This window comes from Neofelis nebulosa, chromosome 2, assembly GCF_028018385.1.
Source record: "Neofelis nebulosa isolate mNeoNeb1 chromosome 2, mNeoNeb1.pri, whole genome shotgun sequence".
NCBI classification, from domain to species: Eukaryota; Metazoa; Chordata; class Mammalia; order Carnivora; family Felidae; genus Neofelis; species Neofelis nebulosa.
Genome location: NC_080783.1, coordinates 34,281,222 through 34,297,595, shown reverse-complemented (window position 1 = coordinate 34,297,595; position 16,374 = coordinate 34,281,222). Strand labels below are relative to the sequence as shown.

Genomic DNA, 16,374 nt, shown 5'->3' with positions numbered 1-16,374 from the left:
ATTGGCAAAAGTCTCTTTGAATAGAAGACCAATTAATCAAAATAATAATTTTAAGCACTTAAAAAGAAATTCAAGTGAGAACTGTAAACAACTCTTCAGAAACTCCTCAAGGAGAAAAATATTTCCTCAATTAAAGCTGAATAGTCAAAGAAGCAGCTAGGATATTTTACTCTCTTATCCAATGATTTCAGTTTTCTTGTTCACCATTTAGCAGTAAGGTAGCAGCATTTAAAACAAACAAACAAAAAGGTGGAGATGAAGATTTTGTGAGCAAATATTGTTCTTTCTATTTAATAAATTTCTATGAATTCAAATAGTGACTGGTAGAGTAACAAAGAGAATGGAAACACTATCAGAGGTTAAAACTATATCAGAGCAAAGCTATAAAAAATGTTAAGTATGTGCACAAAGCTTTGGGAGTTTCAGTAAAGTTCTTACTATGTTTTTATTCAACATTTGAAATTCTTCAATAAAGCACCCTTTCTGGAAAAAAGTAATAAATGATAAAATTCTCAAATACAGAGTCACTCATATAATCATCCATATGTAATCTAAACTATTTCATAAATTTTGGAAAATCAGATTGTGATTTTTAATGCACGTTAATTTAATAGCTAAATACAATTATAATGAATATTTGGAAGAAAATAAAAATTCTGGGTTGTACCAAAAGTAAATGTTAATATTTACATTATGTTTTAGACAAAAATGTTTCTGCTCATCATAGTTCCCCTTTCTCCAAGTCTTAAAGGACCATGCCTGCACTCCTTTGTGGGGTTTAACAAAAATCTGCATGATAAGCTGACTCATGATAGGGCTGCTTCTCTCATCGTCAGGACTGTTGGCATTTTTTTAACCAGGTAAACCTTGGGTATCCTTGTTCACCACCTCTCATCATCTCTGCCGTGCTATCAGTCTTCCCATTTAATCCAGCATCCCAGGGTTAACAAACAACCTCCCATCTTTAACTGCTCCACTAAACATTTCCTCTTTATTTTACCTAAGACTTGGCTTACCACTAAGGATGCTGTTTCCCTCATAGACTCAAGTGAAGGCCCACATACCTCAAGACCAGGAGGTGGAGCAGCATCCTCCACATTCCCCTTCTAGTGCTCCTAGATCATATTATTACACATAGATATAAGCAGTTTTCCATTTTTAAGTTTCATGCTATCTGGCATGTGTTTCAGACATTCTGGTCATAATTCTCATTTAGTGAAAACTTTAGTACCTGGTTCATACATCCTCACCACCTGTAAAACCCAGCAATCTGCAGAACCTATTTAACTCCTGCCCTCTCAGTTCCTGGTGAAGCATTATAATGAAGGAAATAACATCTGGTGGTACATGGCCGACTTCACATAGAATTAGCATATCATATATGTTCTTCATATAGTCACAAGATTTCTCAGAAAATTCGCAAATAACTGAAATAGATTTCCTTAATGATCCTGTCAACCTGCTCTTTATAGCTTCTTATTCTTTTTTTTTTTTAAATTTTTTTTTTCAACGTTTTTTATTTATTTTTGGGACAGAGAGAGACAGAGCATGAATGGGGGAGGGGCAGAGAGAGAGGGAGACACAGAATCGGAAACAGGCTCCAGGCTCCGAGCCATCAGCCCAGAGCCTGACGCGGGGCTCGAACTCACGGACCGCGAGATCGTGACCTGGCTGAAGTCGGACGCCTAACCGACTGCGCCACCCAGGCGCCCCTATAGCTTCTTATTCTTGATAGCATCCCTTTTCCCAAAGTGGGGACTGGGGAAATACTGTATTGTTTCAAGACTGCTTTTTTCTTCCCTTTTATAAACTGTGCCTCCGCTTTTGATGAAAGAACTTGACCTACAGAGTGATTCATCTCCCTCATATATAAAGTAAACTTTTAGTCATATTTTAAACTATGGTAATATCTTTGAGTTCTTCCTCTAGGTCTCACTGAGATCTGCCAATTAAGTCTTCACTGGAGCCAATTAATATGTTCATCTTGAATGTGCTTCTCAAATCCACTGAGTTTTAGGCTTGCTTTCACTCAGCTCCTCTGGTGAGTTTCAATGTGTGGCAATGAGCTGTTTGGTAACCTGTCCTGAAATTGGTTTTGCTCTGCCCAAAGCAAGTTACTGGGCTTAGGCCCAGTCTGGGAAAGTGCAGGGTGGGGTGGAGGTGGGGGCAATGCTAAACTACTCAAAGGTATAGAGAGACAGATACTCAAAGGTATGATGCTTTACAAGGCATTAGTCTAACAATATTTCACACCTTCAAATTCTCTCTTGACTTTCTCAAAGAATTACAGTACTACCCATCTTTCTGTTTATCACCTAGTCCTAGGCTTATCTGATAAGGATCATATAGCTAAACCAATAGTCAAAAGTAGTACCAGAGTTCATCCCAAAATTATTACTTGCATTCCTTTTATAATCAATACAGGAATATTATAAACTCCAATATGTTTATATGCCTTAACTGGACCCTAGGCCCTAACAATTAGCTGATGTTTCTGTTTTCTCCCAGAGCCTCAAAGGAATGCAAGATGTATCAGGGATGAGAAGAAACAAGGGATTCATGATACAAGCTACAGATCAATCATTTTTTTACAAAGCTATGTAGAACCTATTATGTGATTTTTAAAATTCAACTCAAGGTCTTTGTTCTCCGCAATAAGGCCAATTATATTCAGAAAGTAATTGATAATAACTGGTAATCATAACAATACATTTGCGGCCTCTTCATGTATACCTGTGGAATAACTGTTTTGCACTAAAATGGCCCTTCCATGCTTCTAAACATGATCTATAGTTTGGGTCTGGTCATCAGGTCTTCCCAATTCATCCAAGTTCTAAATTTGACCAGTCTGCATGACGAATTCTACCCTAGCTAGCAGTTCTAGAACTAAAACAAATGGTTTATAATTTACCCCTGCATGTGACTCAAATGATACAGCTCAAGCTTTAGAGATCAGACAAACCAGCATGAATTTGTTGACTAGAATAATTCTAGATTATAATATTCTCCTTGACCTTTTATTCTCCAGTGTGGTAGAGTCTATCTACACAGTAGCCTACACATGTTGTTATACCCAGGTAAACACTTCAGGAAAAGTAGAATCATTAATAAATTAAGAGGCCTTCATGAAAAGATGTTCAATATTACTGGTTATTAGGGAACTACAAATTAATACCAAAATGAGATACTACTACACACCTATCAGAATGGCTAAACTGTAAAATGGCATCAATACAAATGCTGATGAGGATGGTGAGAAACTGCACATTCATTTCTGATGAAGATGTACAAGGCCTAGCCACTCCGGAAAACAGTTTGACAGTTTCTTTAATGACTCTACATGCAACTATCTTACAAACCAGAAATTTATCTGATTAATGAACACTTGCACTTGCACCAAAACCTATACATGAATGTTTATAACAACTTTAATCAGAACAGCCCAGAACTGGAAACCCAGATGTCCTCCAATGGGCAAACTGTTAAAAAAAAAAATGTGGTACACTCACACCCTGTAGTGTTACTCAATAGCAGAAAAGGAATGAACTAGTGAAACACAGAACAACCTGGATGACTTCCCAGAAAATTACACTGAGTGAAAAAACCCACCATGAAAGGTTACATACTGTGTGATTCCATTTATGTAATATCCTTGAAATGAGAGAATTAAATAAGGGAGGAAAACATTAGTGGTTGGTTGCCAAGGGTTAAGGAGGGGGTAGGGCAGGAGGGAAGTAGATGTAGCTATAAAAGGGCAACATGAGGGATCCTGGTAGAGGTGGAAACATTCTGTATCACGGTTGAGATACTGTGCCATAGTTTTGAAAGATGTTACCATCAGAGGAAACTGAGTAAAGGATAAAGGATCTCTATTGTTTCTTTCAACTGCATCTGAATCTACAATTATCTCAAAAGAACAGTTTTGTTTTGTTTTTGGGTTTTTTTTAAGGCTACGTGTCTATTTAAGGTGGGCCAAATTCATCCATGCAACTTACTCTCCCATTAGACCTACTTCAATAGGGATGGATACAAAGTGGATTCAAAAAATTTATTATTACATTTGTAATTGTCACATAGTTCTTGTTTTCCTCTATTGTCTGATATGCAGATGTTTAACTATTATTATACAGTCATCATCCTAAGACAACATCCAGCTAATAAAACTGTATCAAAACAAAAACTAAAAACAAAAACCCCCAAAGCACTTATGGTCAGCTTTGTACTTCTGGGATCTTAGTTTTGACCAAAAGTGAGTAACTGAGAAATTCTAATAAGGAAAATGACACAATTCTTAATTAAGGTAGAAGTTCCTATAGAAAGGATACTGACAGATATTATACAGAAACAGAATATCTTGAACACACCACAGCTAAAATCATACAGCTCTTTGGGGAAATCCAAAAATAACCAAAATTGCTTTCCTTGATGACTGTGTCCATTAAATAATAATGGTCTCTTTACCATACGATGTAGCAATGCATCAAAGAGACTCATAGAGAGCAATTCATCATAATGTAGAGACTTTTTCAGATATGCATTGGAAGATATGTTCAAGAAAATTCATTGCAGCAGAGAGAATAGTAAAAACTGAAAACAATTCAAATGTCCATCAACAAATCTATAGACAAATAAAATGAGGAATGCTCCACATGGAACAGTATATAACAGAGAGATAATGAGCGCCAGCAAATGAGATTACCTGTATTGATCTTAGAAGCATAATACTTTAGAAACAAATTATATTAGTTTGCAACTATATATAAGTAGTAAAACTATGGAAAAAAAACAAAGGAATAAGTACAGTTTAAGATAATTATTATATTTTGGGGGCGGGGGAAGGGCAGGAGATTGAACCAGGTGACAGCATAGGAACTTCAACTGGATTACATTTACTTTGTACCACTTTGGGAAAAATACACAAATCCCATAATTTTATAGGTCCTTTAAAGCTCACCACCTACCTACCGTTTATGCTATAGTTGTCATATGCATTACATTTACAAACATTATAAACTACACAAGGCAAGGTTATAGAACCTATAAAACTGCAAGATTTGTGTATCTTCCCAAAGTGGTATGAAGGTTATATTTTTAAATAGTAATATATCTTAAAGAAATTAAGAGGAAAAAGAATAGTCTTTCCTTTGGCATCTCTATTCTGCTAAATCCATCAAATGAATTTCTGATTTTAGATATTGTATTTTTCAGTCCTATAATTTGCATTTGGTGCTTTTTATATTTTCTATTTTTCTGTTTATGTTTATTAAAAAGATGTGGAATGAAATTCTGAGAAATGAAGTGCTATATTACAATTGTGGGACGGTGAGTCATATTTTTCATCTAAAAATTTTTACCATCATAAAAATACTGAGAAGTTTATACATACAACTATAGTCCAAATGCCCTACTCCCTTCAACAAAATGTGACTAATAATATACATTTTTTGATGCATAAATTGCTATATAGTAGAGGAAATTTTAGTCATTTCCAAGATCCTTCCTCCCTAATTTTCTGAGAATCTTCAACTGCTTACTCTTATTCATTAGTCAGTATGCTCTCCTCCTTTGTCTGATGCCTGTTAATATTCTGAAAAAGCTGATTTCCCCCAAATTCTCATTATGAAACTTTTGAAACATATAGATCATCTGAAAGACTACAGCAATAAGTATCAATACACCCTACACCTAGATTAAACAAGTTCAAACATTTAACAACTGTTAAAAACTGTTTCAACATTTTGCCACGCTTGCTTTATCTGCGTGTAGGCACATTCATAAGTTGCAGCCATCATGTCACTTTATACCAAAATGTTAAATCTTCACCTTGTGTACCATAAAAATAAGGACATTCTTCTATGTAACCACAATATCAGTATTACATTTCAGAATATTAACAGTTATTTTAGGGTTTTATCTAATACGTGATATAGATTCAAAATTTTCCTAATTGTCTCAAGAAGGTCTTTTTATAACTTATCTTTTTCAAACCTGTATTCAATCAAAGCTGTGTGTCTTCTAATCTAGAACAGTTACCTCCATCTTTATTTTTTTTTAATAACCTTAACTTTTTAAGGAATCTAAGCTGGTATGTCCACATTATGTATTTATCTTATATCAACTTGGTATCAATTTTTTCCCTATCTCCTAATTCCTATAAACTAAAAGTTAGATCTAGACCCTGCTTCGTTAAATTTGGGTTAAACATTTTTGATGAGAACCATTCATAGGTAATGCTGTATACTTCATATTGTACCACCGTAGGAAGCATATGATGTTAAATTGTCCACAATTACTTATACTAAGTTCAAGCTCTTGGTTAAAGCAGTAACCACAACATTGCTCTATTGTAGAGGCATCTTTTGCCCTTTGCAACAATTAATCTGTAGGCTGTTAATGGTGGCATCATGGAAATATTTTATTCCCCAATAACCCCTTACCTAATGTTTTTAGTAGCAATGGTAAGTCTTGATTGAACTAATCATCATTCATTATAAAGAACTGCAAGGGGTGCCTGGGTGGCTCAGTTAGTTGAGCGTCGGACTTTGGCTCAGATCGTGATCTTGCAGTTCATGAGTTTGGGCCCTGCGTTGGGCTCTGTGCTGACAGCCCAGATCCTGGAGCCTGCTTCAGATTCCTTGTCTCCCTCTCTCTCTGACCCTCCCTCTTTCTCTCTCAAAAATAAACATTAAAAAAAAAGAACTGCAGAAATGGTCAATCTGTAATTCTATCATTCTTCCTACACTTATTAATTGGCATTCTCCTGTTTGAAAGTTTTAAAATTCCATTTTTCTTCCCCTATTCTTTTTTTTAAGATCACCAAGATTTATGGATTTTTCCTCATTCAGAATTTGTAATGGTCTTTTGGATGTTCAAATTATCCTGAAATTGGCCAACAGAAGTCCCTGGAATCTGGCTCCTATGTCTTTTGATGTAACTCCATTAGTCTTTGAAGGCTTCCTTGCTTTGTGTCCTAAGGAATATTTCTGAAAATCCTTAAGTTTGTTTATATTTGTTCACTAATCAGTTAGTTCTCTTCCTTCGAGTTCAGAGCAGTATGGCTGCTGGAAAGTGAGAGGGTACTCCTACAAAGGAGAAAGCAAGAGAGAAGAAACCAGAAATTCTGTGTATAAATCCTGTCCCAAACTCTGGCGGACCCCTAAACAACATATGCACAGGGCAGACAGCAAGCAGCCCAGCTAAGGATAAAGAACTGAAATTTGCACTGTCCACTAAGAGAGTTTGTGGTTTGAGTCCTGCTTAAAAACATTCCAGAAAAAAAAAATAAAACATGCTCATTAGTCTTTTAGGTATCACTGCCCTTCTCCATAATAAATTTTTAAAAATATTATGCTGTTACAAACTTTTGTTTTTTTTAAATATAGCCCAAGGGAGATATTGTTTCCTAAGCACATGAGTTTGAAGGTAGATAATAAACCACAAGGAGTTCATCAGACACAGATAAATAATAACAAACACCAACTGGACAATGTGATACCAAGGTGAAAAAATAACTTTGATACATACCTGAATTACTTCATAAAGATGTACCTGAACACTCCCTAACAAGAAAGGATATTTTTCTGTATTGTCATATTTCATCAGTTCCAAGTAAATATTATTCCGCTCATCATCCTGACGCCTGGGAATCTTGATACAAAACACATATAAAAAGAATTATTAAATTTTCAGTTTGAATTTCAGGTATGATTTCTGAGTAAATACATCCATAAACTATACTTTTGTGTACTTTTGTGTACAACCTAGTGATGTTTACATATATTGTTAGCTTTATAACTTTTCAATCTCACAGTCACATATACCTTAGTGTCAACAAAAACCAAGATCTTTTTTATATGTAACATCAATTACAGTGTTTTGAAATATGCACTGCCTACATTCTCTTTTTAACTCTACACAAAGGTTTAGCCTCAACACTCTACTGAAACAATCTTACAAAAGGTAATCCAATATCCAATCCAGCAAATCTAGGTAATCCAAAAACCCAATATCGAAAGATATCCAACATCCTTTTCAGTCTTTGTTCCTTAACTTATTGATAAAACGTATACCATCATCTCAACTTGGAATTCTCTCCCAACCTTGAGCTCTGTAACACAATATCACTATTACGTGACCTTTAAAATTCACACACTCTTTTGCTAATTAGAAAAAAAAATCTCATTATTCTCCAGTCTAGGGACTTTTAAAAAATATTTGTTTAAAAATATAATTGGCATACAATATTCCATTACTTTTAGGTGTACAGCATAATGATATTTGTATATATTGTGAAATGATTATCACAGTAAATTTAGTTAATGCTAATAAGCACAAAGTTACAATTTTTTTCCTTGTAATGAGAGAATTTTTAAGATCAACTCTCTTAGCGCTGTCAAACACACAATACAGTATTACTAACTATAGTCACCATGCTATTACTTACTTATAACTGGAAGTTTGTACATTTTGACCACCTTCACCCTTTTGCCTACTCCCCAAACCTCACGTCTGGCAACCACCAATCTGTTCTCTGTGACTATAAGTTGTTTTCTTGGAGCTATTAGATTCCACACATAAGTGAAATCATACTTGTCTTTCTCTGTCTCATTTCACTTAGCATAATGCCCTCTAGGTCCATCCATATTGTTACAACTGGCAGGATCTCCTTTTATGGGTGGATAATATTCCTCTGTGTGTGTGTGTGTGTGTATCAAATTTTTTAAGCCATTCACCCATGGACAACTAGATTGTTTCCATGTCTTGATTACTATAAATAATGCTGCAATGAACATGGAGGTGCAGATGTCTTTTTGAGATAGTGATTTTGTTTTCTTTGGATATATACCCAGAAGTGGCATTGCTCGATCATATCGTAATTCTATTTTTAATTTTTGAGGAACCTCCATATTGTTTTCCATAGTGGCTACACCAATTTACATTCCTGCCAACAGTGCACAGGGATTCCCTCTTCTCCACATTCTTTGTGCTACTCTTATCATATATTCTTCTTCTACATATGCTACACATTTTACCATTCATCATTATTATTTTGTTTTAAACAATTAGTAGTCTTTTAGAGAACGATTTTTTTTAATTAAAATGTTTCCTTTATTAAATTGTTGGCTTTCTGGAAAAAAAACATTTTAATTCAATAAGTATTTGTTAAATGTTAATGAATTCTAGGCACCAGAGATATAATAGAGCATAGTAAGGTAAAGCCCTTGAGCATGGGGAGCCTGCAGGCTACTGAGAAAGGAGGTCAACACATAAATGGAAGGGTTACACTGTGACCATCATTATCTGTAATAGAGCATCACTGTAGGACCTACTGTAGAGCAATCGTCAACAAAGTCTTCTCTGAGAAAGAGAATACCAAGATCTTAAGAATTTGTAAATTATGAGATATTTTAATTCAGGACCAGAATGAATATACAACATTCATAGGTAATTTACTGTGAAATCATGTGATTATGTCTTGATAGAAAATTTTAATTATTCACTAGCAGTTCTCAATGGTTTTTTTTTTTTTTTTACATTTTATTTTATTTTGAGGGAAAGAGCAAGTGGGGGAGGGGCAGAGAGAGCGGGGAGAGAGAGAATCCCAAGCAGGCTCTACACTGCCAATGCAGAAGCCGATGTAGGGCTTGATCTCACAAACTGTGAGATCATGACCTGAGCTGAAATCAAGCTGGATGCTTAATCAACTAAGTCAACCTGGTGCCCTATTCAATGGTTTATAGAGGTATTCAATACATATTACACTATGATATGCAAATTTGTTTACTGATGGAATTTTGAAGAACCAAAAATGTATTTAGCCCTTACGTAAAAATTCAAAATTTGGAAAACATTTTAAAAAGTCTTTTCTTTTTTAATAGTCTTTTATTTTTACCCATATAGTCACCATTACCAGTGCTCTTCATTCCTTCCTATGCATCTGGGCTTCTATCTAGGATCATTTCTCTCCAACTTGAAGCTTCCTTTGAGGTTTATTATAATTCAGGTCTTTCAGATACATATTCTCTTAGCTTTTGTCTTTCACCATCTTTTTAAAGAATATTTTCACTGGATTTAGAAATTTAGGTTGATTTTTTTTTTTTTTCCAGCACTGGAAAGATGGCATTCCTTTATCTCCTGAACTCCATTGTTTCTGATAAGAAGTCTGTTGTTACTCTTATGGTTGTTCATCTAAACATGCTGTGTTCTTCCCCTCTGGCTACCTTTAAGATTTTCTCTTTAGTTTTGGGTTTTGGCAGTTTTATTATGATATACTTAGGTATGATCATTTTTGTACTTCTTTTTCTTGAGCTTCACTGAATTTCTTGAATCTACTGATTGATGTCTTCCATTATTTCTAGAAAATGTTTAGCAGAGAAAAACCTAAAATACTAAATACTCTAATAAATATCTTCCTTCTGGGATGTAACTGAACATCTGTAAATTGAGTGATATGGCCCACTGGTCTCTTCTGGGTTTTTTTAGTCTTTTTTCTCTCTGAACTACAATTTGAATGATTTCTACTAACTTATCTTTCAATTCACAGATCCTTTCTTCTGCTCTGTCCAGAATGTTTCAAATGAATTCATTTCAATATTGTATTTTTCAGATCTAGAATTCTATTTGGTTTTTAGATTTTCCATTTTCTTCAAATTTCCCATTGTGATCATCCATTTGGTCCTCCTTTTCCAGTTTGACACATTTATGATAGTTGCTACCAAGTTCTTGTCTCCTAATTCAAACATTTGGGTCACCTGTGGGTTTACCTTTATTGTTGGTTTTATTTCCTCATGAGCAGCATCTTTTTATTGTATAATGGCTATGCAGTAGAGACTCTGGGTTTTTATATCTTCCCTTACTAAGTTTTGACTTTTTTTCTGGAAGGCAGTTAATTGCTGGCAGATCATCTTGATTCTATGACAGCTTGGTTCGATGATGGGCCTATCTCAGCCTTTGTCCATGGTTACCGGGGTTTTAACCCTTACTTTTAAGACATGATCCTTATTCCTAACACTTGGACTTTCTGTGATCTCAGATTAATACTGGTAATGTTCAACAAAATCTCTCCACGTTAGCTGCATAAAACTCCAATAACTCTGAATTTGTGATTTCTGAAATCTCTATTCAGCTCTCAGTTCCCCAGCATCTATTCTCTGTAATTCCTCCTAGAAACTCCCTTTGCATATGCACACCATAGGATCCAACCAAGGACCTGAATGGAATAACTATACAGATTTCTGGGGCTCCTTGTCTGCTCCTCCATCCTCTCCAGTGCCCCACCTCACAAATTCCAGCCACCTTAGCAGCCCCAAATTTTCATCTGTTTCCTCTCTCAGCCTCTGCTTCCTCCACCAAGCAATATCACTCACTCTTTGGTTTCACTTCCCTTTTTTAAAAAATTTTTTAAATGTATTTTTTGAAGGAGAGAGAGAGAATAAGCACATGAGCAGGGGAGGGGCAGAGAGAAGGGGAGACACAGAATCCAAGGCAGGCTCCAGACTCTGAGCTGTCAGCACAGAGGACGACATAGAGCTCAAACTAAGGAGCCATGAGATCATGACCTGAGCCGAAGTCAGCTGCTTAACCCACTAAACCACCCAAGTACCTCTGGGTTTCAGTTTCTTATGCCAGATTCACTGCCAGACAGAAAGCTGTTGTAAATGTGGAGCTCACTTCTTCTGCTTCCCTCCTCTTAAGGATTACAGCCCTCCAATTTCCCTTGTTAAATGTCAGAAAATAGTTCCTTCATATAAGTTACTCAATTTTATGGCTGTTTAGAGCAGAAGAGTACATCTGATATCAGTTACTCCAGCATGGCCAAGTCAGAAATTCACTAGTATTTATTCTTTAACATGAGTTTTAACATCACTTACTCAATAGCTTTTTAGATTAAAGCCTTAGAAAAAGCCTAAAAAAGCCTAAAAACTAGATTAAAGCCACTTACTAGTCCTTTTGTTGTTATTGTTGTTGTTGTTTTTTCTATTTTTAACTAGATCTATTTTGTAAGCTTTAGCAAATTCAAGCCCTAAAGTAGAAAATGTATTCTTTTATTTTATCCCAGTTATGTGATACATAGTTTCAAAGTCAAATAGTTCTACAATGGTTGAAACAAATAAGAACTTTGTTTTCCTCCCATGTTTAATCTTTTTTTTTCTCTATTTTATGATGTTTTGACATCTTAAAAAGCTTGCTGGCCAGAGACAGATGTTCTCTCCCTGGGCTAACCAATTCCTAGAGATAGAAAAGGGGTTAGCTAGATAGAAGACTATCTTTCATATGCAAACCAATCCCAAAATTTAGCCCTAACTACTCATCTAACTCTCACAGGGAGGCAATATTTCCCCTGCCCTAAATCGTCCCAGGCCCAGGTACCAAGCAACTAAAGACTACCCCTACAGCCAAACGCCTATGGGAATTATTCATGCTAGCCAATCCTAAATTTTTAACCCTCTCCTGCATTGCTTTCTCAAATAAATCCCAATGGAGGTTTTAGCCTTCACTCTCTCCTCACTTCTGTGTTCTGTCTCCTGACCATCTTGATACTTCCCCTGTGGCTCTATGTAGTGTATCCCTTTGTTCCCTTCTCTCACTGGCATTAGTCTCTCCATTCCATGTTGTCATTCAGTCATACCTCTATAAAGTAAATCCTGGGTTTAATTTTAGAATACTACCCTATACACCCCCTAAAATCCTCAAAAGCCACCTTTCAAGCTTTTAAAGGGATATCTCTGGTTTTCGTCATGAAATAATGTTTCAAAGTAACATGCTTATATTAAGTGATTTTTTTGTAGTTTTAGATACTATCAATTAATTGCTTATTGTAGAGGAAAAATATTAGCTCGACACCCTCCCCGACAGATTTTACATTTCTCTTCCCTTCATTCCTCCAATATATTATAGATCATACTTTTTGTTAGACTAATACTTGGTATTTATTGTGTATATATAACTATTTTTCAGGGTTTAACAATATAATTACAATGATTATATTTCCTTTTCTCTATCACTTCTTAATTTTCTTAGAGTTAATATGTGTTTTGCTTTTTTTATCTTCATTCCCTTGTGCAGTTTTCTATGTAGTTATTACTAAGTCGTTCCCAAACTTTCTATTAGAATTCCACTAAAATTCTTCTCTTAATATCCTCAAACTAACAGCTCCTATTAAAATAAAGAAAAAGATTTTCGGGACACCTGGGTGGCTCAGTTGGTTAAGCATCAGACTTCAGCTCAGGTTATGATCTCATGGTTAGTGGGTTCAAGCCCCATGTTGGGCTCTGTGCTGACAGTTCAGAGCCTGGAGGCTGCTTTGGATTCTGTGTCTCCCTCTCTCTCTCTGCCCCTTCCTTGCTTGTGCTCTGTCTCTTTCTCTCTCTCTCAAAAATAAACATTAAAAAAAAACTTTAAATAAATAAAAAGATTTTGATTATGCTTATAAAGATAAGCACCCTATTAATTTATATTATTTTTCCAGTGCTAATTTCAACTTTTATTTAAGTGGACATACATCCACAAAATTCTTGAAAAATTGGCAAGCTCAGGAAAACTATTTTGCAAAGTAAAAGAAATAGCATAGGTTACCTTTAACAAAACTATGCCTGTTTTGTGTGTGTGTGTGTTTTGTTTTGTTTCGAGAGAGAGAGAGAGAGAGAGAGAGAACACAAGTGGGGGAGAGGGGCAGAGGCAGAGAGAGAGAATCTTAACACGCTCCACGCTCAGTATGGAGCTGGATGTGGGGCTTGATCCCACAACCCTGGGATCATGACCTGAGCTAAAATCAAGAATGGGATGCTCAACTGACTGAGCCACCCGGGTACCCCATGGGTTTTTTTTTTGTTGTTTTGTTTTGTTTTTTTTTTTTGTAAACTATGCTTAAAGAACTATCTTCAATACTCAAGACTTAAGCAAAATAAAATTCTGAAGATTAAAACTAAAGGTTAAAAAATATACAGCATGGAGGAAATGTTCTAAGATTTCACTAAAATTTAACCAATGTCATAAAACTTTTAGGACTAACAACTAATCAATGAATCCCACATCTGAATGAAACAGTGCTGCTTGTTTTAAAGAAAACTTTGAGATACATTTAAGATTCTAAGAAGCTTTTTAAAAAATATATTGATTTTGAGAGAGGGGGAGGGGCAAAGACAGGGAGGGGAAGAGAAAGAGAGGAGAGAGAAAATCCCACTCTGATAGCGCAGAGCCCAATGCCAGACTCAATTTCACCAAAGGTGAGATCATGACCTGAGCTGAAATTAAGGCTCGTGATGCTTAACTGACTGAGCCACCCAGGTGCCCCTAAGATTCTAAGAAGCTTAACTGTAAAAAGAAGCAAATTCTTAGCATAGCAAGCTCTGGTGTGAGAGGAAGTTTAATAAAGTGAAGTCTGAAGCCAGACTGACTCCATTCCCAGCTCCACTATTTACTAGTTCTAGGACCTTAAGAAAGTTCTTTTACCTAACAGTACCTGTTTCCTCATCTGTAAAATGAGGATAATAAGAGTATATATACTTTGAGGGGTTGTTATAAAGACTAAATAAGTTAATCCATGCAAAAACAATTAGGGTTTACATAAGAAGAAAGGAGAGAGGGAAATTAAAAAAAAAAAAAAAGGTACTCTCTGAACTGAACATTTGCATCCTCTCAAAATTCATATGTTGAAGTCTTCTCCCCAGTGTGATGGTATTTATAGGCGGGGTGTCGGGGAGGCAATTAGGTCATAAGGGTGGAGCCCTCATGAATTGGATTAGTGCCCTTCTAAGAGACATAAAAATCTCTCTGTTCCCTCTGCCATGTCACTATATAATGAGAAGATGGCCATCAGGGAATCAGAAAGCAGGCTCTCACCAGACACCAGATCTGCCAGCACCCTCATTTGAACTTCCCAGCCTCCAGAAAGGTGAGAAATGAATGACTGTTGTTTAGGCCACCATATCTATGGTAATTTGTTATTTCAGCCCAAGCTAAGACCTGGTAGAAGAGGGTAGATGAGAGGAGAAGAGCAAGACAGAGAAAAATGCACGTGTCATAAACACTCAGAACCGCAGACAGTTAAGATCTTAGGGAAGAAGACCTCAAGATTATGAATTTTCCAGTAAGTTGTTTCTTTAAAAAACACCAATATAGCCCATGGTATATAAACAGAATACTGTAAAATATCCAATAAAAGGACACTGCATTTGCTTCTTTCTCATCCCCTAAAAAAAGAACATAATTAGTGTAAATTATTTGAAGCTGTAAAAAGGCAATTTTATATCTAGAAGAGAACTTTAACATTACCTGTATGGAAAAATACTTTATGTCATCAAACTTAATTATAGTGTTCTTCTCATCACTTTGGGGTAGCAAGCTACACATTTTTGTACATTTTACAATGTTGTTTATAGAGATGCGAATGAACAAATTACTGTAATGTTGTAAACCAACTGAAAATACACAGATATTTAGGAAGCAAATTTTATTGTAACGGTACAATAACACATTATATAATTAATTCATTAAACAATTCAGATGAAACCTAAGAATTAAGCAAATAAATAGGATAATTGTAGAGCATATTAAACAATTTTAAAAGTCTTTAAAAATAGTATTTCTGCCCATCAATAGTAGGCACAAATAGGAAGATTGCTTACTCTTTAGTCACTTCTAATATTTTCTAATATTTCTAATATACTAGTCATTTATATTTCTATCCTCACATTTCCATTATAATTTTTTGCAAATGTTTCTATATGTTATTAAGGTGATTAAATATTTGAAATATATAGTTAAAAACTTCTCTAAGCATAATTATGTAGAAATTCAAAAATTCAGAAAAGTCACTTGAGAGTAATTTATTTTTAACATTAAGACAACAAAATTTAAAGCAGTTTTCTATTCTCTCATTCATTTCACTATATACTTATTAAAACTATACAATATTTTTATTTTTCATAGCACTCCATGAATTAAAACAATTTTGTTTTTATGATTTAATTAATTTTATTTTAAAATCTCTTTGTATAGAATTCTCTTCAATAACTTTTACATAAAAGACAAACACCAACTCTTCATAACAAGACTGGTTTTATGTGATGAGAAATCTAATAATGAGAAATCCATTTAAGTAAAGGCACCAAGATAAATTAAATCCTTTAAACAATGTTTAAACAGCACAATTATTCCTTAGAAATAATTAGTATTATCATCTAAGATATATAATTCTCCTTTAACTTATATGGTGATTGAGGTGGATTACAGATAGCTGAAAAGCTTTTTTGTCACTTTGCACATCAAAAAGTGGAGATTATTTTCCTCTATTCTTCAGTCTGGCCCTGTGACTACTTTAAAATGCAGTGGACATGACCAGGGCTGAGTCTAGGACAGAGTAAGAGAGGTATC

At 35.1% G+C, this 16,374-nt stretch overlaps 1 protein-coding gene across 7 annotated transcripts in view; it reads right to left on the bottom strand.

Annotated features, from left to right (window-relative positions):
• The window catches only part of C2CD6 (C2 calcium dependent domain containing 6), a 150,162-nt gene that overhangs the window by 102,649 nt on the left and 31,139 nt on the right, over window positions 1-16,374 (bottom strand). For 4 of the 7 annotated variants that reach the window (XM_058709186.1, XM_058709130.1, XM_058709168.1 and 1 more), the window contains exons 4-6: window positions 15,274-15,419; window positions 7,525-7,647; window positions 439-483 (exon numbers count right to left, since the gene is read on the bottom strand). In XM_058709186.1, the coding sequence (XP_058565169.1) occupies window positions 439-483; window positions 7,525-7,647; window positions 15,274-15,419 (314 nt within the window). The remainder of the gene's footprint in view (window positions 1-438; window positions 484-7,524; window positions 7,648-15,273; window positions 15,420-16,374) is intronic. The other 3 variants (XM_058709150.1, XM_058709176.1, XM_058709138.1) reach the window with 2 other exon arrangements.